This window comes from Bos javanicus, chromosome 1, assembly GCF_032452875.1.
Source record: "Bos javanicus breed banteng chromosome 1, ARS-OSU_banteng_1.0, whole genome shotgun sequence".
Classification (NCBI taxonomy): Eukaryota; Metazoa; Chordata; class Mammalia; order Artiodactyla; family Bovidae; genus Bos; species Bos javanicus.
Window position 1 is genome coordinate 141,669,303 of NC_083868.1, and position 25,664 is coordinate 141,694,966.

The 25,664-nt window shown below is 46.0% G+C and overlaps 1 protein-coding gene across 1 annotated transcript; it reads left to right on the forward strand.

Annotated features, from left to right (window-relative positions):
* Positions 1–23,535: 23,535 nt before the first annotated feature.
* Positions 23,536–24,450, forward strand: LOC133250673 (keratin-associated protein 10-12-like). The gene has a single exon (XM_061422169.1). The coding sequence runs from the start codon at positions 23,536–23,538 to the stop codon at positions 24,439–24,441; it is 906 nt and encodes a 301-aa protein (XP_061278153.1). The 3' UTR covers positions 24,442–24,450.
* The last annotated feature ends 1,214 nt before the right edge of the window (positions 24,451–25,664 follow it).

Genomic DNA, 25,664 nt, shown 5'->3' on the forward strand with positions numbered 1-25,664 from the left:
CATATAATGCACAGCGGTTTCAATTGTATTTATCATGTTGTACATTTCATGCCTAGCGTTTGTTAACCTTATAACAGTGTCTGTACCTTTTGACTTTCTTCCTCCAATTCCCCTCCCCGCATGCACCCACCTCTGGTGACCACAAATCTGACCTCTTTTTCTATATATATATATGTCACATCTTTTATCCATTCATCTATTGATGGGCACTTAGGTTGCTTCCATATCTTGGCAATTTAAATAATGTTACTGTGAACGCAGGGGTGCATGTATCTTTCCGCATTAGTGTTTTCATTTTATCTGGATAAATATCCAGGAATGGAATTGCTGGATCATACTGCAGTTCTATTTTTAATTTTTTGAGGAATCACCAGTCCTTCACAACGGCTCTACCAGTTTACATTTCCGATAAATTACATGGGATTCCCTTCACACCACATCCTCACCAACACCTGTCATTTATTGTCTTTCTGATAATGGCCGTTCTGACAGATGTGAGGTGACATCTCATTGTGGTTTTGATTTGAGTTTCGCTGATAATTCGTGATGCCCAGATAGCTGTTGGCCATCTGTATGTCTTCTTTGGAAAAATGTCTATTCAGGTCCTCTGTCCATTTTTTAATCCAATAATTTGTTTTTTTTAATGCTGAGCTGTATGTGTCCTTCTATATTTTGGATATTAATCCCTTTTCAGTTATTTTGTTTGAAAATATCTTCTTCCATTCAGTTGGTGTTTTTTTCATCTTATTGATAGCTTTCATCCCTGTGCAAAAAAATACCCTTTTACTTTGATATAGCACAATTTCCTTATTTTTACTTTTGTTTTCATTGCCTGAGGAAACAAATCCAAAAAAAGTATACTGAATCAATGTCAAGGAACATACTGCTTATGTTTTCATCTAGAAGTTTTGCTGTCAGGTCTTACATTTAAGTCTTTAATTCATTTTTACTTTATTATTGTATATGGTGTGAAAGAGTAGTCTAGGTTGATTCTTCTGCATGTAGCTGTCCAGTTTTCCCCACACCATTTACTGAAGAGGTTGTCTTTTCCTGATTGCATGTTCTTGCCTCCTTTTTCCTAGATTAATTGACCATGTAAGTGCGGGCTCATTTTGGGCTCTGTGTTCGGTTCCATTGATGTGTGTCTATTTTTGTGCCAACACCGTTTTGATTTGATGTCTGTTGCTTTGCAGTATAGTCTGAAGTCAGGGAGAATCGTAGCTCCAGCTTTGTTCTTCTTTCTCAAGAATGTTTGACTATTCGGGGTCTTTGGTGTTCCCATACAAATCCCATAATTTAGAATTATTTGTTCTATTTCTGTGAAAAATGCCCTTGGTACTTTGACAGAGAGTGCAATGAATCTATAGATTGCCTTGGGTAGTTTGGTCAATTTAATTCTTCCAATCCATGAGCGTGATATATCTTTCCATCTGTGTCACCTCCAGTTCCTTCCATCAGTGTCTTACATGTACATCATGAGTACATGTCTTTTACCTCCTTACTTAGATTTATTCCTAGATATTTATTCTTTTGATGGAATTGTAAATTTGTTTGTTTTCTTGATTTCTCTTTCTGATAGTTAACTGTTAGTGTACAGAATCGTAACAGATTTCTGTATATTAATTTTGTATCCTACAACTTTACTGAATTCATTGGTGAGTTCTAGTAGTTTTACTTTTTGTGGTGTTTTTAGGATTTTCTATGTATAGTATCCTGTCATCTGCAAACAGTGATAGTTTTATTTCTTCTTTTCCTATCTGGATTTCTTTTTTTTTTTTTTTCTTCTCTGTGGTGACTAGGACTTCCAATACTATATTGAATAGAAGAAATGAGAGTGGGCATCCTTGTCTTGTTCCCTGATTTTAGAAGAAATGCTTTCAGTTTCTCATCATAAGGTATGATGCTAGCTGTGGGCTTGTCATATATGTCTTTTATTATGTTGAAGTATGTTCTCTTTCTGCCCACTTTGTTAACATTTTTATTATAAGTGAATATTGAATTTTGTCAAAAGCTTTTTCCACATTTAATGAAATGATCATATGATGTTTATTTTTTATTGTTAGCACATTGCATCACATTGGTTGATTTCCAGATATTGACCCATCCTTGCATCTTTAGGGTAAATCTCTTCTTTAATCATGATGTATAATTCTTTTAATGTATTGATGAATTCAGTTTGCTATGAAGTTCATTTTTGTTTGTTTGCTATGATTAGGGAGTAGAACCCATGTGATAGTTCCTGTATGTGAACTGGGCTTGTGGGGCTTGAAACTCTTGCTAGTGTCAAAGGCGGGAGCAGGAGCCCAGACTTTCTTGTCAGGAGACCAGACGTGGAGCAGAAAGAGAAGAGGGAGGCATGAGGCTTGAGAGCTGTCAGTAGTCAAATATAAAAATATATAGAATCTGTTACACATGCCAAACTATAGCATCAAACTGTTCCACTCTATGTACATTATAGTTCTGTTTAAAAGCAAAAACAGTGGAGATAGTGGAGATATCAAAAACAATGGAGATAGTGACTGCCAACTGGACTGACAGGTGCTCTTTAAAAATAGCAATGAAACTCAGAAGAAAATGTAAGAATATCTTCAAAGTACTGAGAAAATAGCTGTCAATCTATTTTACACCTGGTAAAAATATCTTTTAAAAATAAGGCCAAAAGATGTTTTCGAATGAACAAAAGGGCTTCCTTCCCTGGAGGAAGGCATGGCAACCCACTCCAGTATTCTTGCCTGGAAAATCCCACTGACAGAGGACCTTGGCGGGTTACAGTCCATAAGGTCACAAAGAGTCAGACACAACTGAACAACTGAGCGCACATGCACAATGAAAAAACACGGAGAGGATTTACCATGAACACATCCCGTGATTCAAATTGCCAGCATCCACTGGCTCATAGAAAAAGCAAGAGAATTCCAGAAAAATATCTACTGCTTTGTCAACTACGCCAAAGCCATTGCATGAATCACAACAAACTCTGGAAAATTCTTCAACAGATGGGAATACCAGACCACCTTAACTGCCTCCTGAGAAATCTGTATGCAGCTCAAGAAGCAACAGTTAGAACCGGACATGGAACAACAGACTAGTTACAAATTGGGAAAGGAATACGCCAAGGATGTATATTGTCATCCTGCTTATTTAACATATTTGCAGAGTACATCCTGCAAAATGCTGGGCTGGATGAAGCACAAGCTGGAATCAAGATTGCCATGAGAAATATAAATAATCTCAGATATGCAGATGACACCATCCTCATGGCAGAAAACAAAGAACTAAAGAGCCTCTTGATGAAAGTGAAAGAGGAGAGCGAAAAAGCTGGCTTAAAACTCAACATTCAAAAAATGAAGATCATGGCATCCAGTCCCATCACCTCATGGCAAATAGACGGGGAAACAATGGAAACAGTGACAGACTTAATTTTCTTGGGCTCCAAAATCACGGCAGATGGTGACTGCGACCATCAAATTAAAAGACACTTGCTCCTTGGAAGAAAAGCTATGACCAACCTAGACAGCATATTAAAAAGCAGAGACATTACTTTGCCAACAAAGATCCATCTAGTCAAAGCTATGGTTTTTCCAGTAGTCATATATGGATGTGAGAGTTGGACTATAAAGAAAGCTGAGCACCAAAGAATTGATGCTTTTGGACTGTGGTGTCAAAGAAGACTCTTGAGAGTCCCCTGGACTGCAAAGATATCAAACCATACTAAAGGAAATCAACCTTGAATATTCATTGGAAGGACTGATGCTGAAGCTGAAACTCCAATATTTTGGCCACCTGATGAGAAGAACTGACTCATTAGAAAAGACCCTGATTTCTGGGAAAGACTGAAGGCAGGAGGAGAAGGGGACGACAGAGGATGAGATGGTTGGATGGCATCACTGATTCGACGTGTATGAGTTTGAGCAAACTCTGGGAGTTGGTGATGGACAGGGAGGCATGGCATGCTGCAGTCCATTGAGTCACAAAGTGTTGGACACATCTGAGCAACTGAACTGAATTGATTCCATGAAGGAAATTTAAAGTATATTCTTCAAGAAGAAGAATGGTTGGAAATGGAAGAAGTAATGGTGAACCAAGATAGTGTTAAGTGTATGGGTAAATCCCACAGAATATTTACTTTGTAAATCTTTATAAATCAAGTCTGATTTGTAGAGCTCTCAGACAGCAAGATAGGGCTCAATTATTGTGCAATAATAACACAGTTTGGGGCAGAATGATGGAATGAAAGTGTTCTGAATATTTGGTGTTATTTGAGAAAAAGTAAAGATGTTGATCAGCCTTAGAACATTGTGGTGGATTGCATACAGAAATGATGTCAATTCTTTGCCCACTTGTATCCACACCCTTTGCAAGTTGATTTTGTTGTTCTTGCCATTAAGCAATGGAGTCTTATTTCTCCACCCCTGGAATTTGGGTGCATGTTGGGACTTGCTCTGGACATTAATAGAACATGGCCTAGGTCTCCAGAGGCCTTCCATCCTTCCACTTTCTCTCTTGGAAGTCACCCCAGCTGCCCAGAGACTGAGCACAGATTAGCCTGCTGGGTGATGACTGTACTCAGTCTGGTACTCCAGTCAACAGTCAGCCAACCTCCAGGAGCTGAATCATTTAGCTGGCTGTAGTGTACCTCAGACCCACAAGGGTCCTGTAGGGAACAGTAGAACCATATGGATGACCCAGCTTAACTCGTGACCTGCAGAATCTTAAACTGAATGAATGATTGTTTTAAGGTACTAAAAATTAGAGATTGTTATTATGTATGAATAACTGACTGATGCACTTGTATCAGAACTTCTCAGGTGGAGCTAGTGGTGAAGAATCTGCCTGCCAATTCAGGACACTCAAGAGATGTAGTTTCAATCTCTGCGTCAGATAGATTCCCTGGAGGAAGAAATGGCAACCCACTCCAATATTGTTGCCTGGAGAATCCCATGGACAGAGGAGCCTGGCAGTCTACAGTCCATGGGGTCACAAAGAGTCGGACACAACTGAAGAGACTTAGCATGCATGTATGCATTTGTGTTGAGTAGGCATGTTAAAATATCTGTTTCTGCTGACTCCTTATTAGGTGCAACAATAAATATTTCCCTTACATGTATTTTTTCCCCAAGTTTACAAGCTCCATTTCTCCAAATGCATGGTGTAGCATATGTAATTAGAAAAATCTGTATGTGTATGGACAGACTTACATTCAAGTTCTGGTCCCACCATGAATTACCTGAGAAGGACATGCTAAAATTTGTGGGCTCAGGGTCAAAGTACAAATGGAGGCATGGGTTACAGGCTGGCTTCTCCACTTTCTAACCAGTTCCATCCTCTCCAAAGAGTCTTATCCCCTAGCGGGAGGGTGCTGAGCTGCATCAACAGCCCTGAAGCTGTGAGTTGACATTTCAGGAGGAGGTTGTGTCTGTGACTTCTGGAGAATCCATTTAGCAGCTGCATGGTCGGACAAAGCTATGAGAGAGGCCATGATTCCATGGGATTTTATTTTAAAATCTAGAAGTTCTGGGGCCCTGGAGAGATGGAGAAACTAAAACAAGATTGCAAGATTCCCATTAAGTTTATGGGTCTTTGGAGCTTGAGTCAAAGCAAATCTAAACAAACAAGAAGGCAATGAGGATGGAGACAGCAGACTTCCAGGAGAAGATGCAGGATGTGATCAATAAGACTGTTTCCCAACAGCTCTGGCTAACTACCTGCTCTTTGCTCAGCTTCTGGGCTCCATGGCATGGTGGCTGTGGGGAAGGGCTTAGAGAAAAGTGGTGGTGCTCGCAGCTGGAGCAGGGGTGAGACTGGGCGAAGGGCGGCGGGGTTGTGGGGAGGCAGGGGGAGTGTCGGGCAGGAGACTTCGGGTAGCTACTGAGAGATAAGAGGGGGATTTAAATCAGTTTTTCCACATGCTGTGGCATAAGTCATGCTGTGTACAGAGACTTCATAAAGGATTAAATAAAGGATTTTCCTTCCTTTCTTTTCAGTTTTAGTCACCCGGCTGGTGTTTTCTGAATACCACACCTTACAAAGGTGAGCTGTGCAAGAGGAACAGGAAGGTTCCAATTTGGAAACTTCACATTATCCTAAAGCCCCTGGATGCCACACAAGGATTAAGCAGTGGGTGTTTTGTAAGAGTTTGGTCACGGCGGCGGAGAAACTGTACGGAAAGGGTCAAGGTCAGTATAGGGAAGAAACTAAAAGTTCATTAGATGGAGAACAGATTTGTGGTTGCCAGTGGAGAGGACGGAGGGAGAGAGAAGGAATGGGAGTTCGTGATTAGCAGCTTCTAACTATTATAGCTTGGATGGATAAACAACAAGGTCTTGCTATATAGCACAGGGAACCATATTCAATATTCTGTCTGTCTGTATGTATGTGTAACCCTCACTTTGCTATACAGAAGAAATAAACACAACATTGTAAATCAACTATATTTCAATGAATTATTTTTAATTAATAAAAAAATTGTAAAAAGTTCATCACGATAGTCTGGGGAAGAAGAGGTGATGACTTGGATCAGGGCTGGGGCAGGATGAACGGAAAGAAGGAGAAGGATCTGAGGTCTGGAAGGAGCAACAGGGGCATCTGAAGGTCGCTGGGTTGCAGAAGTGAGAGACACAGGAGTCAAGGATGGGGCTGAGGTTTCACTGGAGCAGGTGGTGCTTCATTCACTACAATGACAGGAAAGAGGAAGGCGTTTAGGGGACCTGGAGCCCCATTCTGGATATGGGGGATCTGCCTTGATGCCCAGGAGCGGACTGGGGCCCCAGGAGAGATACTGGCCCCAGCTATGGATTCAGAGTTTTCAGCAGACACAGAAACCCCCAGTCACCAGGGAGAAGTCCACGTGTTTCCTAGTGACCACCTCCCCTGCGCTCACCTTGCACAGAGCCAACCAAGAAAATGAGCCCAGAGCCAGCCAAGCAGCACAGGTACCCGTGCCACCCTGATGAGGTGCAGAGCCCTGCCGTTCCTCCAGGTCGTCTACATCTACTGACGGAGCTGCTAACACTACTGTTTGCAATCTCCTGTCCTTCAGAGGAAATGTCTACAGTGTATACGTTTTAATAGCTTATGTTACTGTGGTCCTCAAAACTCTAAAAATCTGTTCACTCCTTATGGTAAAGTCACTAATTCTTCTTCTTCTTTTTTTTGAGTGCTAAGACACATCTTAATTAAATTAAAAGACGCTTGCTCCTTGGAAGCTATCACCAACCTAGACAGCATATTAAAAAGCAGAGACATTATTTTGCCAGCAAAGGTCTGTCTTCCAGTGGTCATGTATGGATGCGAGCGTTGGACCCCAAAGAAAGCTGAGCCCCAAAGAACTGATACTTTTGAACTGTGGTGTTGGAGAAGACTCTTGAGAGTCCCTTGGACTGCAAGGAGATCCAACCAGTCAATCCTAAAGGAAATCAGTCCTGAATATTCATTGGAAGGACTGATTCTGAAGCTGAAGCTCCAATACTTTGGCCACCTGATGTGAAGAACTGACTCATTAGAAAAGACCCTGATTCTGGGAAAGATTGAAGGCAGGAAGAGAAGGGGACAACAGAGGATGGCATCACCGACTCGAAGGACATGAGTCTGAGCAAACTCTGGGAGTTGGTGATGGACAGGGAAGCCTGGCGTGCTGCAGTCCATGGGGTCGCAAAGTGTCAGACACGACCGAGTGACTGGACTGACTGAAGACACATCTGCTCTCCTGAGGTCCCTGTTCGGCCCCAAGTTCTTGGCCAACCTCTCGTCTAGGAATGAGGCCTGCCATGTGGTTTGCAAAATCAATGAATTGGAGGCCAGTGTTACGTTCATCATATCTGTTCACAAAGAGTCCCTTCAGGGGCAGGAGAATTGGAAGCAGTTGGGGTGGGATCTGGAGTGACTGCCAGCCACTCTGCTTTTTCCTGAGGACAAGATTCCAGATAACATGCTGAGTCTTGGCTTTCCATGTCAGCATGATTCTCCTCACAAAACCCACCAAACCCAGGAGAGGGGGATGGGGGTTAACTTTCCTTCCTTGCATCGGGGTGGTGCTGTGCTTAGTCACTCAGTCCTGTCCGACTCTGCAACCCCATGTACTGTAGCCTGCCAGGCCCCTCTGTCCATGGGCTTCTCCCACCTGGGAAATCCACTCCAATAGCTCAGGGCCCCCTGGGTTTGCCCCTGAAGGTGCTCGGGTCTCTGGGTTCTCCTACAGTAGACCCCCACGCTGTCTGGGCAGTTCCCAGTCTTTGGAGACAAACGCCAGCCTTGAAGGGAGTAGAGGCCACGTGGGAGGATGTGGAAGAGGACAAGGAGTCTGGGGCATCCTCCTTTGGGCCAGGTGGAGGGCAGCAGACATGAGAAGGGCAGAGAGGAGGCTTCTGTGGACAGGTCGGAGGACAGGCAGGGAGGAGGCCGGCCTCAGTTTCTTTATCCATGCAGTGGGCTCTGGACAGCCCTCCTGCCTCCCCGCCACACTGAGGATGACCCAGTTCCCTCCGTTCCCTCAGAGTCCCTGCCCAGTGAGTCACCCAGGTGCGACCAGACACAGCACACCTGGGAAGGACAGAATGATGTGGCCAGTGGTGCAAGTGAGCTCTGCCTCGTGGGTGAGTCAGGGCAGTTGCCGGCAGGACAGCACCCCAGGACCACTTCCTCCACACCCTCTGAGCAGGGGCCGGCCAGGCCCTTCTGAGAACTGGTCATCGAGTTATTCTTCAGGTGGACTTTAGAGCGCACGTCTCACTGTCAGAGGAGCCACCAGGCCTTCTGACGTTGAGGGGTGGGTGCTTTCTCCATGCGCGGCACAACTGTACCCACCGGGAGTCAGGGAGCATCCCTCATCCCCCTCTGCAGAGTCACTGTCCTTGGGAGCTGGAATCCTGTGCCTGGAAGCATCAGGAAACTGCCCTTGTGTCTACAGAGGTGCTAGGCAGGATGGACAGGAATGGGGGCAACCCCAGAGTGGGCGATGAATGAGGCTGGAGCAGGGCCTGCTGGTCCACCAGGAGAACACTCCGAATGTCTCTCTATCTCTGTCTCTGTATCCCTGCATCTCTATCTGTCTGCATTTACGATGGTGACCTGAGGAAGCTCCACTGGAGAACCAGAACACATCCCCAAACCACCCAAACATAGAGCTGTGCTGGGCAGGTTACAGGAGGGCCAGCAGCCTGTGTGTACTTTCTGGGCAGGGAAGAGATCTGCGAGGTGCCTGCCTTTGACTCACTTGGCCTGGCACTGTGGAGATGTGCCTGGCTTCCCCAAGCAGGGGACGTGCCTGGGAGTTCCCCAAACCCAGGACCGCCTCTGTTTATTACTGACTTATCTTGCTCTGGGGGTTATAGACGTCCACAGCATTTGAAGATACAGTCAGAGCTGGAGAAGGGAGCAAAGACAGGAAAAGGAGGGAGCAGGGATGCAGTCGGACACCAGGCCCCTCTCCCCAGAGGGGCACCCATCTACCTGTGAGGACGCACAGACCCAGCGTCCACCCGGTGACAACTGATTCTTCAGCTGAAAGCAGTATTTCCATGTGACCTCAAGTTCCTCTGGCTCAGAGGTGATTTCGCAGCTCTCCCCATGAGGTCCCTCATTCCCAGGTATGGGCCAGTCTTGGGTTTGGAACCCAGACCTTCATAGTGGATGGAGGGGCCAAGAAGCCTGAGCCCAGGGAGGTAGAGGCAGGACAGTGAGGCTTTGAGCTGGCCCCCAGAGCAGGAACCTGGGGCAAGTTAGGCCTGAGGCAGGAGGGGACGGGTACCTGGTCTCAGGGGTGCTCACCACCTGGGGAGGCACAGGCTGACCTAGGCAGGAGACGGCAACTCACTCATTCAGATGGGTGGATCTGGGACCAACACAGGAAGATGCTGCCAAGTCATCGGCAGGCCCTTCCCAGCTCCTGCCCCTCAGAGGACCCAGGCTCATCTGACGCAGACATGGATGAACTGTGTATCCTTCCAGGGCGCTTTGTCCCGTCACTCATCTCCCATTCTGGGTTCTGTGGCTCAACTTATCGACACCTCAGCTTCCCCACTGCCTCCAGAGACTGTCAAGGCATAGCCTCCCTCTGGTCAATGACCACACACCTGCAGACCACAGTCCTGGGGGGACCCTTGCCACAGGTGTGTCCTGTCTAGGGGACCATGTGACAGTGTGGCCTGGGGACTCACGGGGTGGCCAGGATCAGTGAGAGCCCCAGTTTCCTCCAGCATGCAGGGGGGCTGTGTCACAGCCATCCATGGCTGATGCGAGTCCCCAGGGTGGTGTCAAGAGTTGCCTCTTTTTGTTATAAGTTTTCAACAACTGGAATTCCAGTTTACACTTCAGGGATAAAAGTAGGTCAGGGAGACTGTATCCAGAATGAGGTCACTGTGAGGGGTGAGGTCGCCCCACTGTGGTCACAGCCGGAGTGCTTGGGTTGAAAAAAGCACAAAGCAGGGTTAAGCGTTGGGACCTGGGAGTCGGGGTTGGGGCCCGGGGGGTCCCCGACCAGCCCCGAGACCCTCATCCCCATCCAGGGAAGCTCCCACACTGCAGACACCCCATCTCTGCCTTTTGCTCAGATTGTGCTCGTATCTCTCAGGTCCAAGAGTGTACAATTCTCCAGTCATCCCGGACAAAATCTCGTTTTGCCAAATATGCTAGCATCTGACATTGTCGGTTCTTTATTTTTTTGGACCACGCAGCATGTGGAGCCTGGTGGGCTGCCGTCCATGGGGTCACACAGAGTCGGACACGACTGAAGTGACTTAGCAGCAGCAGCATGTGGAGTCTGAATGCCCTGTGTGTTCAGTTGCTCAGGCAGGTCCGACTCTTTGTGACCGCATGGACTGAGGATGCCAGGCTTCCCTATCTCTTGGAGTTTGCTCAGACCATGTCCATTGAGTTGTTGATGCTATCTGACCGTCTTATCCTCTCCCGCCCCTTTTTCCTTTTGCCTGACCAGGGATCAAACCTGGACCCCTGCTTTGGAAGCTCAGAATCTTAACCATTGGACCACCAGGGATGTCCCATGTCAGTCCTTTTAGACTAAACTTCTCTGAACAGTCCTTGAAGAATGAGAGAGTTTTAGAAGTAAGACCTATAGATTTTCAAGACACAAAGCATACAGGGCCCAGTGCTGTGTGAAGCCCCTCCCCCACCAAAAATTTACTACTCCTCATTGCACAGACTTCCCCACTGGGTGGAAATTCCGGTTTCCTCACTTAGCCACTGGGCAGGCACTGTTCATTGTCAGCCCAATATCCATTTCCCACATCTTAACCAACAGGATCCCAATTATGCCCAGGCAGGTAACATGACCAGCTAAAAGTATTGACCTCTTCAGACTCACTTGAAGCTACAGGTGGCCACGTGACACTTCCGGCAAACAAGGCATAGACAGAAATCCTCTGGTGCTTCTGAGAAAGCAATTCCTTCTCTGACTCAGGGACTGCCCTTCCTTCTCCTGTTCTTTCCTCCTCCTTGAACTACAGAAGCAATATCTGGAGCTGCTGCAGCCATCTTGCTACCATGAAGCAATGGTCTGAGGATGAAAGACAACGTTAATTGTGGTGGAGCAGAGAGACAAAAGAACTAGAGTCCCTGATGGCATTGTTGAGCTGCTTGCCTAAATATGGGGCCTACCATGTGATTTCTTATAATGTGAGACGTACGCATTACTAAACCTGGATTATCTGGAGTATCTGTTATTTGTAGCTAAATGTTCCTAGGATGTACCTGAGTTTATAGGGGAGGCTTTGTGATATGATCAGAATAGGTCTGGACTGAAGTCAGGAGGGCATTTTGGCCAGTCACAAGTGTACTGTTGCTCATAAAGACACAGGGGGCAAGCACATATAGGCTTCCTGGGCAAGTGTCCATGGCTGAAGCTGTGGGCCAAGTTCTGCTGTCCCAGAGTCCTGCACAGTGACTGTACACCCTGGGGTGGTTACGGAGTCCCGTGGGGTCTGCTGATGAGTCGGGCAATATGAAGGCAAAAACTGTTTCTTGGGAACCTCTGTTTTTGTCTTTCGATTGATTTTCTTTTGTTTTTACCATAAATTAGGTTCCTTTCTAACCTGTCCTTCTCTATGTCTGGCCAAGGGTGGCAAGATTGCCAGTAACAGGGGATGGAAAGGGTAAAGAGAGATTTCATTGGAAAACCTTTTCTAACACTGGTAAGATAACCATGTATTGTTGGAGGTAGAGGTTGGGAGGTATTTCTGCATCAGTTCAGTTCAATTCAGTCGAACAGATGTGTCTGATTCTTTGCAACCCCATGGACTACAGCACACCAGGCTTCCCTGTCCATCACCAACTCCTGTAGCTTACTTGAGCTCATGTCCATCGAGTTGGTGATGTCATCCAACTGTCTCATCCTCTGTTATCCCCTTCTCTCCCTGCCTTTAATCTTTCCCAGCATTAGGGTCTTTTCCAATGAGTTGGCTCTTCACATCAGATGGCCAAAGTATTGGAGCTTCAGCTTCAGCATCATTCCTTCCAATGAACACCCAGGACTGATCTCCTTTAGAATGGACTGGTTGGATCTGCTTACAGTCCAAGGGACTCTCAAGAGTCTTCTCCAACACCACAGTTCAAAAGCATCAATTCTTCAGCTCTCAGCTTTCTTTGTAGTCCAACTCTCACATCCATACATGACCACTGGAAAAACCACAGCTTTGACTAGATGGACCTTTGTTGGCAAAGTAATATCTCTGCTTTTTAACATGTCTAGGTTCGTCATAGCTTTTCTTCTAAAGAGCAAACGTCTTTTAATTTCATGGCTGCAGTTACCATCTGCAGTGATTTTGGAGCCCAAAAAATAAAGTCTCTCACTGTTTCCATTGTTTCCCCATCTACTTGCCATGAAGTGACAGGACCAGATGCCATGATCTTAGTTTTCTGAATGTTGGGTTTTAAGCCAACTTTTTTAGTCTCCTCTTTCACTTTCATCAAGGGGCTCTTTAGTTCTTCTTCCCTTTCTGCCATAAGGGTAGTGTCATCTGCATATCTGACGTTATTGACATTTCTCCTCACAATCTTGATTCCAGCCTGTGCTTCATCCAGCCCAGCATTTCTCATGATGTACTCTGCACATAAGTTAAATAATCAGGGTGACAATATACAGCCTTGACATACTCCTTTCCTGATTTGGAACCAGTCTGTTGTTCCATGTCCAGCTCTAACTGTTGCTTCCTGACCTGCATACAAATTTACCAGGCAGGGAAGGTGGTCTGGTATTCCCATCTTTTTAAGAATTTTCCACAGTTTGTTGTGATCCACACAATCAAAGGCTTTGGCATAGTCAATAAAGCAGAAGTAGATGTTTTTCTGGAACTCTCTTGCTTTTCTGATGATCCAGTGGATGTTGGCAATTTGATCTCTGGTTGCTCTGCCTTTTCTAAAACCAGCTTGAACATCTGGAACTTCATGGTTCACATACTGCTGAAGCCTGGCTTGGAGAATTTTGAGCATTACTTTGCTAGCATGTGAGATGAGTGCAATTCTGCAGTAGTTTGAACATTCTTTGACATTGCCTTTTTTGGGATTGGCATGAAAACTGACCTTTTCCAGTCCTGTGACCACTGCTGAGTTTTCCAAATTTGCTGCCATATTGAGTGCAGCACTTTAGGATTTGAAATAACTCAACTGGAATTCCATCACCTCCACTAGCTTTATTCATGGTGATGCTTCCTAAGACCCACTTGACTTCACAGTCCACGATGTCTGGCTCTAGGTGAGTGATCACACCATCGTGGTTATCTGGGTCATGAAGACCTTTTTTGTATAGTTCTTCTGTGTATTCTTGCCACCTCTTCTTAATATCTTCTGCTTTTGTTAGGTCCATACCATTTCTGTCCTTTATTATGCCCATCTTTGCATGAAATATTCCCTTGGTATCTCTAATTTTCTTGAAGAGATCTCGAGTCTTTCCCATTCTATTGTTTTCCTCTGTTTCTTTGCACTGATCACTGAGGAAGGCTTTCTTATCTCTCCTTGCTATTCTTTGGAACTCTGCATTCAAATGGGTATATCTTTCCTTTTCTCCTTCGCGTTTCACATCTTTTCTTTTCTCAGCTATTTGTAAGTCCTCCTCAGACAACCATTTTTCCTTTTTACATTTCTTTTTCTTGGGGTTGGTCTTGATCCCTGCCTCCTGTGCAATGTCACAAACCTCCGTCCATAGTATTTCAGGCACTCTGTCTATCAGATCTAGTCCCTTGAATCTATTTGTCACTTCCACTGTATAATCGTAAGGGATTGGATTTAGGTCATACCTGAATGGTCTAGTGGTTTTCCCTACTTTCTTCTTTCCTATTTCCACATAGGACTGTTTTTATCAGAGAAGTGTTTTGGTTTTCTTCCTGTTTGACAAGATTGCACACCAAGTATCATTGACGTTGGCATGAACTCAGCATCCTGAGCCCAAATATTTACATTCCATGTGAATTAGTCTGCTGGGTCAGCTCAGGTACCACCCTGAACACGGGAAAGGATGCCCTGCCGGATGCAAGGCTCAGGGCCCCTAAGGGCAGTCATGTGAAGCCTTGACCCTACGTGCCAGGTGAGACACCTGTTGTTGTTCTGTTTCTCAGTCGTGTCTGACTCTTTGCAACCCGATGGACTGCAGCATTCCAGGCTTCTCTGTCCTTCACTGTCTCCCAGAGTTTGCTCTAACTCTTGTCCATTAAGTCAGTGATGCCATCCAACCATCTCATCCTCTGTTATCCCCTTCTCTTCCTGCTTTCAACCTTTCTCAGCATCAGGATCTTTTACACTGAGTTGATTCTTCACACCAGGTGGCCAAGGTATTGGAGCTTCAGCTTTAGCATCAGTCCTTCCAATGAATATTCAGGGTTGATTTCCTTTAGGATTGAGTGGTTTGAACTCCAACAGACTCTCAAGAGTCTTATCTAACACCAGTGTTCAAAAGCATCAGTCCTTTGATGCTCAGCCTTTTTTGCGGTTCAGCTTTCACATCTGTACATGGCTATTGGAAAATCCGTAGCTTTGAGACTCCTGAGAAATCAGTGACTCTGTTGCCTTTGCTCTGCAAATACATGGCCATGGGCCAGACCCAACCTGTCTGCATTCTGTGAGCTGACTGCATGCAGGACACAGGTCATGGGGCAAGCAGTGAAGCGCCCACTGTCTCCTTCAGGAAGAGCTGCTCCCGGCTTCCCAGAGGGCTGGCTGCGCAGAGGAATTCAAGCCCCATGGGTTCTGTAAGACAGGGCACTCGGGCTTCCGAGGAAGATGTCCTTCATATGTCCTTCAGCCGGTTCCCTGCTCTGTCCTTCCCTCCCCACCCCCACCCTGGCATCCCAGATTCAGCAGTGGGGCCGTCTCATCCACCCCTGGTACTTGTCATCAATAGAATTTGTGTTTCTGTTACTCCCGCAGACAAACCTGACTGCTGTTAGAGCATCTGGGGGCCAGAGACAGAGGAGAGAGTCTGGGGCTTCTATCTCTCCAACAGCAGAAACCATGTTCCTGACCCCAATCCAGGTCAGCCAACCAGGCTGCACACCCCAGGGAAGTCAGGGTCAGGCTGTTAATCTGTATCTCTGGTTTTAGGCATAGTGCTCGCATACAGTAGGTACTCAATGCTTGTTCAATTGAGCCATTCCTCTCCTATTTGAAATAAGGACGCCATTCAGCTTTGACGAGAAGGGCATTCTTTGTTGTTGTTGTTATTGTTGTTGTTTTCTGCTTTTGAAACTCAAAAAGAGATCTGCAATGCTGTAATAATTTAGGCATCTTCATTTACCTGGAGGCTTTCAGATAATTCATGTTGTAAGCTATTTGATGATGTTCATACTAGGTCCATCTGGGACAAAGCACTAAACAACACACATACACACATCTTAGACCATCTTTTCTCAAGATGTCATCCATAGAAGATACTCCATTATTTTATGGAGTCTAAGCAGAAACAGTGGCTTCCAACTAAACTCTGCTATGCCATCATTTGGAAGATGTCTCCCCATTTCAGAGATGTTAAAATTGGCCCTGACTTTCAACAGCTAAGTCAAAGATCTCTCTTGGTAAATATCACCTTGCACTTGAAAATATGTGGGTTGGTTTCAAATATCTTTTAATGTGATTTCTAAGATAATTCTACAGTGATGAGACTCTGTATGATTCCAATACGATTAGACCATGAAATTTTTTGCACCTTGTTTTATGTCCCTGGATATGTTCTAGTGTTTCTTGGTTTATAGTCTATGAGAACTTGAATAGAATTTGTATCCTGCTGTTGTGTGAAAATTACATAAATCTTAATTACTTTGAATTGGTTCATGGTGCTTTTCAGGTCTATTATATCCTTTTACTTTTCTGGCTATTCATTCTATTAATTTTTGAGAGTTTGATATTGAAATTCCAACCGAAAATCTTTAACTACTTACAAAAATAATTGTAATATATAGTGAAACTATATGTAACTTTGTTCTGTATTTTCCAAGTCTCCTGTAAATGTGCTATCATACTTCATAATTTAAAAAATAAAGAAGAAAAGCCTGGCATTTAGTCAACGAAATATAGTAGTTATTTATCTTGACTTGATGTGTGCTATGATTTATATACCTGAAATAAATTAAAACACTGAGATGAGACAGTAATTATGAACCATGAATTATGTGCTTTGGCACAGGTAATGTGGGAATTCAGAGGGCAGAAATGCCAGCTAGTGCTGAGTCATATCGAGGAAGGATTTGAAAAGAAGATGAAGTTATCTGGGCCTCAAAGAGTGACACTCTAGCTTCAAGGAGACACCAGGAAGTGGCATCATGGAAAATCCTCAGAGCTTAGGCGTGGGGAGGGGGTTGGGGTGGGAGGCAGGGGACCCAGTCAGACCGACTGCAGCTCAGGTATGATGCTGAGGATGCTCACCTGTGCACGGAGCTCTTCACACACATCGTGTTGCAGCCCTCACACCCCTAAGGTGAGGCAGATTCCCCAGGAGCATGCATTATGTACTCAGGAAGTGCTCCCAGGAGAGCCTGGGAAAGGGCTGGGACCACCAGATCAGGGGCTGGAAGAAGGTGAAGTCCTAGCCCGATCCCACAGGGACACTGAGTGCACATCCCATCTTGGAGAAGGAAGCTGGGTGCTCATCTGTCTGTCTGGATGGATCCAAATCCCCAGGTACTGCAGGCTAAGATGTGTGGCAGAATAGCTCCCCCAAGCAGTCCTGCAAGGAGACCTGCAGGTGAGGACTGCTCTGAGCAAGCCCAAGAGGTGCACAAGCATGGGAAGTGAGTTGGGGAGCAGCCCCAGTAGTGTCGGCCCAACAGGCTTAATTACCCCCTTGTAGAGACGAAGATAACCATGGTCTCTAAGGTGACACTTCTGGAAGCTAGAAACAGGCTCTCTGACTCTGAATAAAGCACTTCATGCATTTATTTATCCATTTGATGGGCAATTACTTATTTTTTTCACTTTTTTTTTTTTTTTTTTGCTATAGCCACTGCTGAGAAAAGGATTTGATTGCACAGTAAAGAAACTTAAATTAAAATGAGAAGGACAGAACCATCAGTGAGCTGTGGAATTTTTCAACTATCTTTAGGTGTCCTTTTGTTCTACATTAAAATAGACATAGATAGACGATAGATAATTGACAGATAGATGATAGAGTGATAAAAATAATACCATAAGGAGAGCATAAGACAAAAAACTAGTTAAAGGACTTCCTGGTGGTCCAGTGGTTAAGAATCTGCCTGCAATGCAAGGGACATGGGTTCAATCCCTGGTCCGGGAAGATTCCAGATGCCTCAGAACAACCAAGCCCATGCATCACAACTACTGAAGCCTGAGAGCCTAGAACCCACGAGCCAAGACTACTGAGCCCAGGTGCTGCAGCTACTGAAGCCTGAATGCTCTAGAGCCTGTGCTCCACAACAAGAGAAACCGCAGCAAGGAGAAGCCCATGCATTGCAACTAGAGTACACTCTGCTCATCACAACTAGAGGAAGCCTGCGTGTAGCAAAAAAAAAAAAAAAATTTAATGTTAGGGAAAAAATACATGTAACTTGTGAAACTCCAATACTTTGGCCACCTGATGTAAAGTACTGACTCACTGGAAAAGACCCTGATGCTAGGAAAGATTGAAGGCAGGAGGAGAAAGGGACGACAGAGGATGAGATGGTTGGATGGCATCACCAACTCGATGGACATGAGTTTGAATAATTTCCAGGAATTGGTGATGAACAGGGAGGCCTGGTGTGCTGCAGTCCATGGGGTAGCAGAGTCAGACATGACTGAGCGACTGAACTGAACTGAACTTGTATCACAGAACTGCCAAAATCAGGGGGGAAAAGGCTGACGCATCAATATTTGAAGTGGGCTGGAGATAATGAACATCAACTCACAGAAAATGAAATGCAAATGGGTTTGAACATACAAAAGGATTCTCAAAGTCATATTAAAAGAAAGGTAAATATTTTGAAAACCATAAGAGATTCTATTTCTTAGCTATCAGAATGACAAAAAGCTTGATGACACGTGCAGCTGGAAAAGTTGTATAAAACAGACATTCTCACATGCTACTTACAGGAGTGCAAAAATGGAACAACCCAATACAGAGGGGAATTTGATAGGCTCTACTAAAATTTCATGTTGATCAGGTAGCTCAGGAGTAAAGAATCTGCCTGCCAATGCAGGAGACACAAGAGATATGGCTTTAATCCCTGAGTTGGGAAGATCCCCTGGAGTAGGAAATGGCAACCCACTCCAGTATTTTTGCCTGCGTAATTCCATAGACAGAGGAGCTTGGCGGGCTACAGTCCATGGGGTCACAGAGTCAGACACTATTGAGCACCGCCACCCCTCATCCAGTGATAAACAGTAAGCATTAAAACCTAGAACTGCATCCCAAAGATATTCTGGCAAAATTAGTACATGAGACCCTGGTGCTGGGAAAGATTGAGGGCAGGAGGAGAAAGGGGAGACAGAGGATGAGATGATTGGATGGCATTATCGACACAACAGACATGAATTTGAGCAAATTCCAGGAGATAGAGAAGGACAGGGAAGCCAGGTGTGCCGCAGCCCATGGGGTCGCAAACAGCAGGACACGACTAAGCGACTGAACAATCTGTTGACAATCAGTGACAATCTGTTCACTGCAGTGTAACTCAAAATAGTAAAGTACAGGAAGAAAAACAATTGTCCTTCAACTAACTATGCTGCATTCATGGAGTGCTGTGCGGCTCTAAGAAGGAGTGAAGGAAGTCTCAGTACACTGCTCTTGAGTGGGCTCCAGGATATGTGGATGAAGGGAAATGTAAGGTGCCGACCAGGGCATATAAAAGGCCACCTCTTTTGTAAGAAAGGAGAATAAAGAACCACAGATTTTTTGGTCCCATTTGAAAAAAATAATGGAAAGATAAACCAAAACTTAATAATCTATTAATCCATAAGGGGAATTAAAAAAACAGGTGGAGGGGACTGTGATGCAAGCTAGACCTCTGTGCATGAATCTTGCAGGGAGTCATTGGAGGTGGTTCTCAAAACACAGATTTCCACGAGGAAAGCGATATACAGCCAGTCAGATTACTGCCAGCAATCTCACGGGAGCTGTCTGGAGCTGACTTGTATTAAGTGGCAAGAGTCAAGTATTAACTATTCAGGAATTCCACAAACTGGCTGTTAAACTACTGGTAACTTGATCAAGGTGTTCTACTGGACATGATCAAGGTGTTCCTGTCTGAGGACTGGCTCAGATCTAGGAGCCAGGAGTGGGATCAAGCTTTCTATTGGGGTGACTCCCTCCCCTTCCCATTCAACCATCTTAGATATCTGCTATTTTAGGGGGTTGGTTTGTGGGGTGGGTATTTTGTTTTACAGATTTTGAAGAGTATACAAGTGATGGAAACTAGCTTCCTGAAAAAAGATGGTGATTTAAAGTGTTTGCCAATTTTCTTGATGTAAGTGCTCCCACCTTGGAAGAACCCTGCAATCAAGAGAAGTGTGCGTGGATGCATTCTCAGTCACTCAGTTGTGTCCAATTCTGTGCAACTCCATGGACTGCAGCCCTCCAGGCTCCTCTGTCCATGGGATTCTCCAAGCAAGAATACTGGAGTGGGTTGCCATTTCCTCCTCTGGGGATCTTCCCAACCCAGGGATTGAACCTGCATTTCCTGTATTGGCAGGCAGATTCTTTACCACTGAGCCACCTGTGAAGCCCCAAGAGAAGTTTATGTAGTAAGAATTATCCCAGTTTTTCCCCCACCCCCAGCATTCACCCATGCAACAATACAAGGGAAGAGAACAACCCCAACATTTCAAGGATGGCTGAGCACAGAGTTAAGTCCTGAAACATCATTATGGGCTCTGTGTCCATAGGAAAGAGGGAAGGAATGTCTTTAGTCAAGTCCAGGCTACATTCAGCTCAGAGAGGGTCCATCAGGCCAACAGACCAACTCAGAGCTCGTTCCCATGTCTTTGGATGTGTAATTGGAATGGAAGTCCCTGGTGTTTAAAACAACCCCACATTCATTCCAAGCTTTGGACGGAATTCTCATATTAAGAAAGATAAGCCTCTGAAACTGCTTCCCCTGTGCCCCAAGTCAGGAGAGTGCTTCAAAATCGCATTGCAACCTGGGAGCAGTGGCATAAACTAGCGCTGCTTTAAAGACCTGAAGGATGTGGGGTGGGTCCCCATAACGTCTCCATTCACCAGTCTACAAACACCAGCTGGATTCTGGGAAATGACAAAGAACTACTGCAAACCCACCAATGAGTAGCTGCTACACCAATTGCAGCTGCTACAAGACATGTGCTGTGTTTGCTGGAGCAGCCGAACCCAGCATTCAGTGCATGGTAAGTAGATAAATCAGATCTCATCAGCATTTTTAAAGTCTATCAAAGGACACTGTCAAGAGAGGGAAAAGACAACCCACAAAATGAGGGGCAATATCTGCAAAAAATAATTCTGATAAAGAGCCTAGTAGTCAGAGTACGTAAAGAACACCTATAACTGGACAACAAGACAAACAATCTAATTCAAAATGGACAAAGTCCTATCACAGACATTGTCCCAAAGGAAAAATGCAAACAAGCACAAGAAGGAATGTCATTGGCCATTAGGGAAATGCAAATTAAACACAAGGAGATGCCACTCCATGTCCACTAGGGTTGCTATAATTTAAAACAAACAAATAAATGAACAGAAAATAAGTCTCAGTGAGCACGTAAAGAAATTGGGATCCTTGTACTTGGCCAGTAAGAAATGTAAAACGGCACAGCTGCTATGGAAAATAGCCTAGTGGTTCCTCAAAAGCTTGCCATAGAACCCATAAAGTCTACTTCTAGGTATACACCCAAAAGACTTATTAATAAAAAGAGATATTCAAACAGAAGCTTGTACACAAATATTCATCACACCTTATTCACACTAAGAAAAATGTATTGTGGTTGTTGTTCAGTCACTCAGTCCTGTCTGAGTCTTTGCAACCCCGTGGACTGCAGCACCCCAGGATTCGCTTGTCCATCACCTTCTCCTGGAGCTTGCTCAAACTCAAGTCCATGAGGTCAATGATGTCATCCAACCATCTCATCCTCTGTAGCCCCCTTCTCCTCCTGCCCTCAATCTTTTCCAGCATCAGGGTCTTTTCCAACGAGTTAGCTCTTCATATCAGGTGGTCAAAGTATTGGAGCTTCAGCTTCGGTCCTTCCAATGTATATTCAGGGTTGATTTCCTTTAGGATTGACTGCTTTGATCTCCTTTCGGTCCAAGAGACTCTCAAGAGTCTTCTCCAACACCATACTTCAAAAGCATAAATTCTTTGGCACTCAGCCTTCTTTATGGCCCAACTCTCATAGCCGTACATGACTATACGGACCTTTATGAGCAAAGTGATGTCTCTGCTTTTTAATATGTTCTCTAGGTTTGTCATAGCTTCTCTTCCAAGGAGCAAGCATCTTTTTAACCAAAAGGTATAAATGGCCCAAATGTTCATCAACTATGGATAAATAAAATGTTGTCTGTTTCTATGAGGAATATTATTCAGTCATAAAAAAGGATGAAGCACACATGTATGCTACAAAGTGGCATGTATGCCACATGTATGCCAAGTTGGAGTCAGACACAAAAGGCCACCTACTGTGTGATTCCTTTTATATGAAATGTGCAGAACAGCCAAAGCCATAGAGACAGAAAGCAGAGCAGTGTTTGACAGGGACTGGGGAGGGTCTACTTAACACTACAAGATTTCCCTTTGAGAATGTCCTGGAACTAGAGAGTGGTCATAGTTGTACAGTGTTGTGACTGTACTAAATGTCCCTGAATTGAACACTTTAAAATGGTTAATTTTATATTATTTGTTACATGTAATAAAAAACATACCTGTTAAGGATTTCCAACAGAGAGGCCCCTAGAGCTTCCCTGGTGATCCAGTGGTTAAAAATCCACCTGCCAATGCAAAGAACATAAGTTTGATCCCTGGTCTGGGAATAGCCCATGTGCCACAGCTACCAAAGCCCATATGTCCTAAAGCCAATGCTCTGCAATAAGATAAGCCATTTCCAAGAGAAGCCTGCCCACTGCAACAAAGAGTAAACCCAATTTACCACAACCAGAGAAAGCCTACATGTAGCAACAAAGACCCAGCTCAGCGAAAAGTTAACTAATTAATTTTTAAAGAAGAGTGAGGACTTCAGACTGTGCAGCACTGGGTATTATTGGTGTTGTAAATCTTGGCTGATCTTGTAGCTGGGGTATTTGTGTTTTAATTTAGAGACTTTAATTATCAGTGATATCCAGTAGCGTTTCACACGTTGATTAGAAATTTGAATGAACTGTGTGCTTGTGTTTAGTCTTTTGTATCATATCCTGCTTTAGTTGTAAAGACTTTCAAATTTTATATTGCAAATATTTTCTAGCAGTTCAATATCTTCACTTTATATGCCAAAAATATTTCTTTTGGATTCTGATTGAAGTTATATCAGTGATGGATTGATCCAGAAAGAGTGGTGATTCAGTCTACAGCTCTGAGTTTCTTGCTCACAACTCTTGGGTCCCAGTGGATATATGTTGTGTGTGTTCTTTGATCAAGTTTACTATTTGGCTCACAACTTATCTTCTTAGTATTGCTCTTAGGTATAGTTTGGGCTGCGGTAAAGCTAGGCATCTTTCCCTATGTATTCTCACACTGTCGAGCCTGGCGTGAAGTGGGGAGTGGCTGCAGCAGCTGGGAACTTGTGTCACGCTCAGCCCCTCCTTCTGTGAATGTGATTTAAGAACTCTGGCAGTCATTGAGCAGAAACTTGTGTCTTGCATTCTCCACGAGTTTTCTGGAGCCAAACAAAGAACAGATGGGAAAACAGACTCTTGCAACGTACTCACATGTTTAATGAGTAAAAACTAATTGTAGAAAACACAGCAGCTCTAATGAGGGTCTCGTGCAAACAGCTCCAAACAGCAACAAGGAAGGGAGAGCGTGGGAGCCTCCAACCAGGACCACGCGCATACCCAGAGTGGGTATAAAAGCAGACATCCCCAGCACTTCACTCACGCACTCACGCACGCTCACATCCTCACCCTCCTCCAGCCCCACCGCCTCCACCATGGCTTCTTCTGCCTTGTCTGTCTGCTCCAGTGACCTGAGCTACAGCAGCCGGGTCTGCCTGCCCGGGTCCTGTGACTCCTGCACCGGCTCCTCCTGGCAGGTGGATGACTGTCCAGAGAGCTGCTGCGAGCCCCCCTGCTGTGCCCCCAGCTGCTGTGCTCCAGCCCCCCACCTGACCCTCCTCTGTGCCCCAGTGAGCTGCGAGTCCAGCCCCTGCTGCCAGCCAGCCTGCAGCAGCTCCTGCCCAGCCTTGTGCTGCCAGCAATCTAGCTGCCAGCCCTCCTGCTGCACCTCCTCCCCCTGCCAGCAGGCCTGCTGTGAGCCCGTCTGCTGCAGGCCCGTCTGCTGCACACCTGTCTGCTGCAGGCCTGTCTGCTGCACACCTGTCTGCTGTGAGGCCTCCCCCTGTTCTACCTCCTCATGTTGCAAGCAGTCTAGCTGCCAGCCCTCCTGCTGCACCTCCTCCCCCTGCCAGCAGGCCTGCTGTGAGCCCGTCTGCTGCAGGCCCGTCTGCTCTACCCCTGTCTGCTGTGAGCCCGTCTGCTGCACACCTGTCTGCTGCACACCTGTCTGCTGCAGACCGGTGTGCTGTGAGGCCTCCCCCTGCTCAGCCCCCTCATCCTGCTGCAGACCTTCCTCCTCCTCCGTGTCCCTCCTCTGCCGGCCTGTGTGCCGCCCTGCCTGCTGCGTGCCCACCTCCTCCTGCCAGCCCAACTGCTGCCGCCCGGCCTCCTCCGTGTCCCTCCTCTGCCGCCCCGCGTGCCGCCCTGCCTGCTGTGTCCCCACCTCCTCCTGCCAGCCCAGCTGCTGCCGCCCGGCCTCCTCTGTGTCCCTGCTCTGCAGGCCTGCATGCTCCCGCCTGGCCTGCTGCGTCCCTGCCTCAGCCCCGGAGCTCTGCTGCTGACCGGCCAATCATCCGCCCTCCACAAGCTGCTCTCTCTCTCACAAGCTCCAGGAGCCCCTCTGCTAGCTCAAGGACCTCCCCTCTCCCAAAGGAGGACACGCAGCTGCTGCCCAGAGGGGATTTGAACTTGGCAGGCATCCCAGAGAGCCCTCGACAGGGTGGACAGTGGGGCCCCAGGAGCCTCCTCTGCAGGACGGGCTGCTTGAATCCCATATGACAAACATCAGCTGCTCTAATGAATAAAGCATTTGTGTCAGGAAATAGGTACCCATGTCTGTTTTGCCCTTCTCCCTTGGGACCCCTCGGCCCCTCCAAATTTGGCCTGTGGGTGTTCTGCCGGCAGAAGCCAGGCAGCATACACATTCTCCCATTAGAATTCAAAGCAGCTGAGAGGCAACAGGATCTGAAAGCTGGTGCCATCCACACATTCCATGTCCCTTCCTACCCCAGGCCCACTCTCCCTGCAGCAGACGGTCCTTCAAGGCTGGCATGGGAGGCGGGTATGGGTGCAGAAGGCTCAGATCCTGGGTAGGCCCTGGGTTCCTCCCACACCCACCCCCTGCCCGTGCAGGTTGAAGGTGACTTGGGGAGAAGCAGAAACCCTCCTGGGTCGGGATCTGAGAGTCCAGGGTGAGTGCCATTGGAGATAGGTGCCGACACTGAGGAGGCTTGCCTATATGCTGGTCTGTGAACGAGATTCTGGGGGCTCCAAGGGGGTGCAGTGTCTATTTAGACATCACTCATTCTACTCAAGGTTTCAAAGCCTGACCGACGAGGGACAGAACAAAAGAGACGCCTTGTGAACAAACTCTCAGGACAGTAGGGCAGAAGAGCCAGCAGCCTTAGCGGACACTAGCAATAGAGGAAGTGGGCACCAGTCAGCACCAGGCACCCTACTTATCTCCCCACCAGAAACAGACTGATGAGGCCATAGGAGCAGGAGAACAGTGGAGGCTGGGCCAAGAGGGACCAGGAACTGAAGGCACCTCCCCAGGGGACACTATCCCCACCCCCCAGCTCAGCTCCATCCAGGAAAGAGGGAATAGAGAAAATTCCTAAGAGGACCTGTAAACAGATAGTGGCCAGATGTAAACCTGCCTCAACTCTTAAATGTCTTTCCTGAGCTTACTCAAGACAAGTACCATTTTTGTCCTTTGCCTTTATCTTCTCTTCTTTTCTCACCTATTTGTAAAGCCTCCTCAGGCAACCATTTTTGCCTTTTT

Coding starts and splice junctions, on each gene's coding strand:
- LOC133250673 (XM_061422169.1), top strand. CDS start 23,536: ATGGCTTCTTCTGCCTTGTCTGTCTGCTCCAGTGACCTGAGCTACAGC.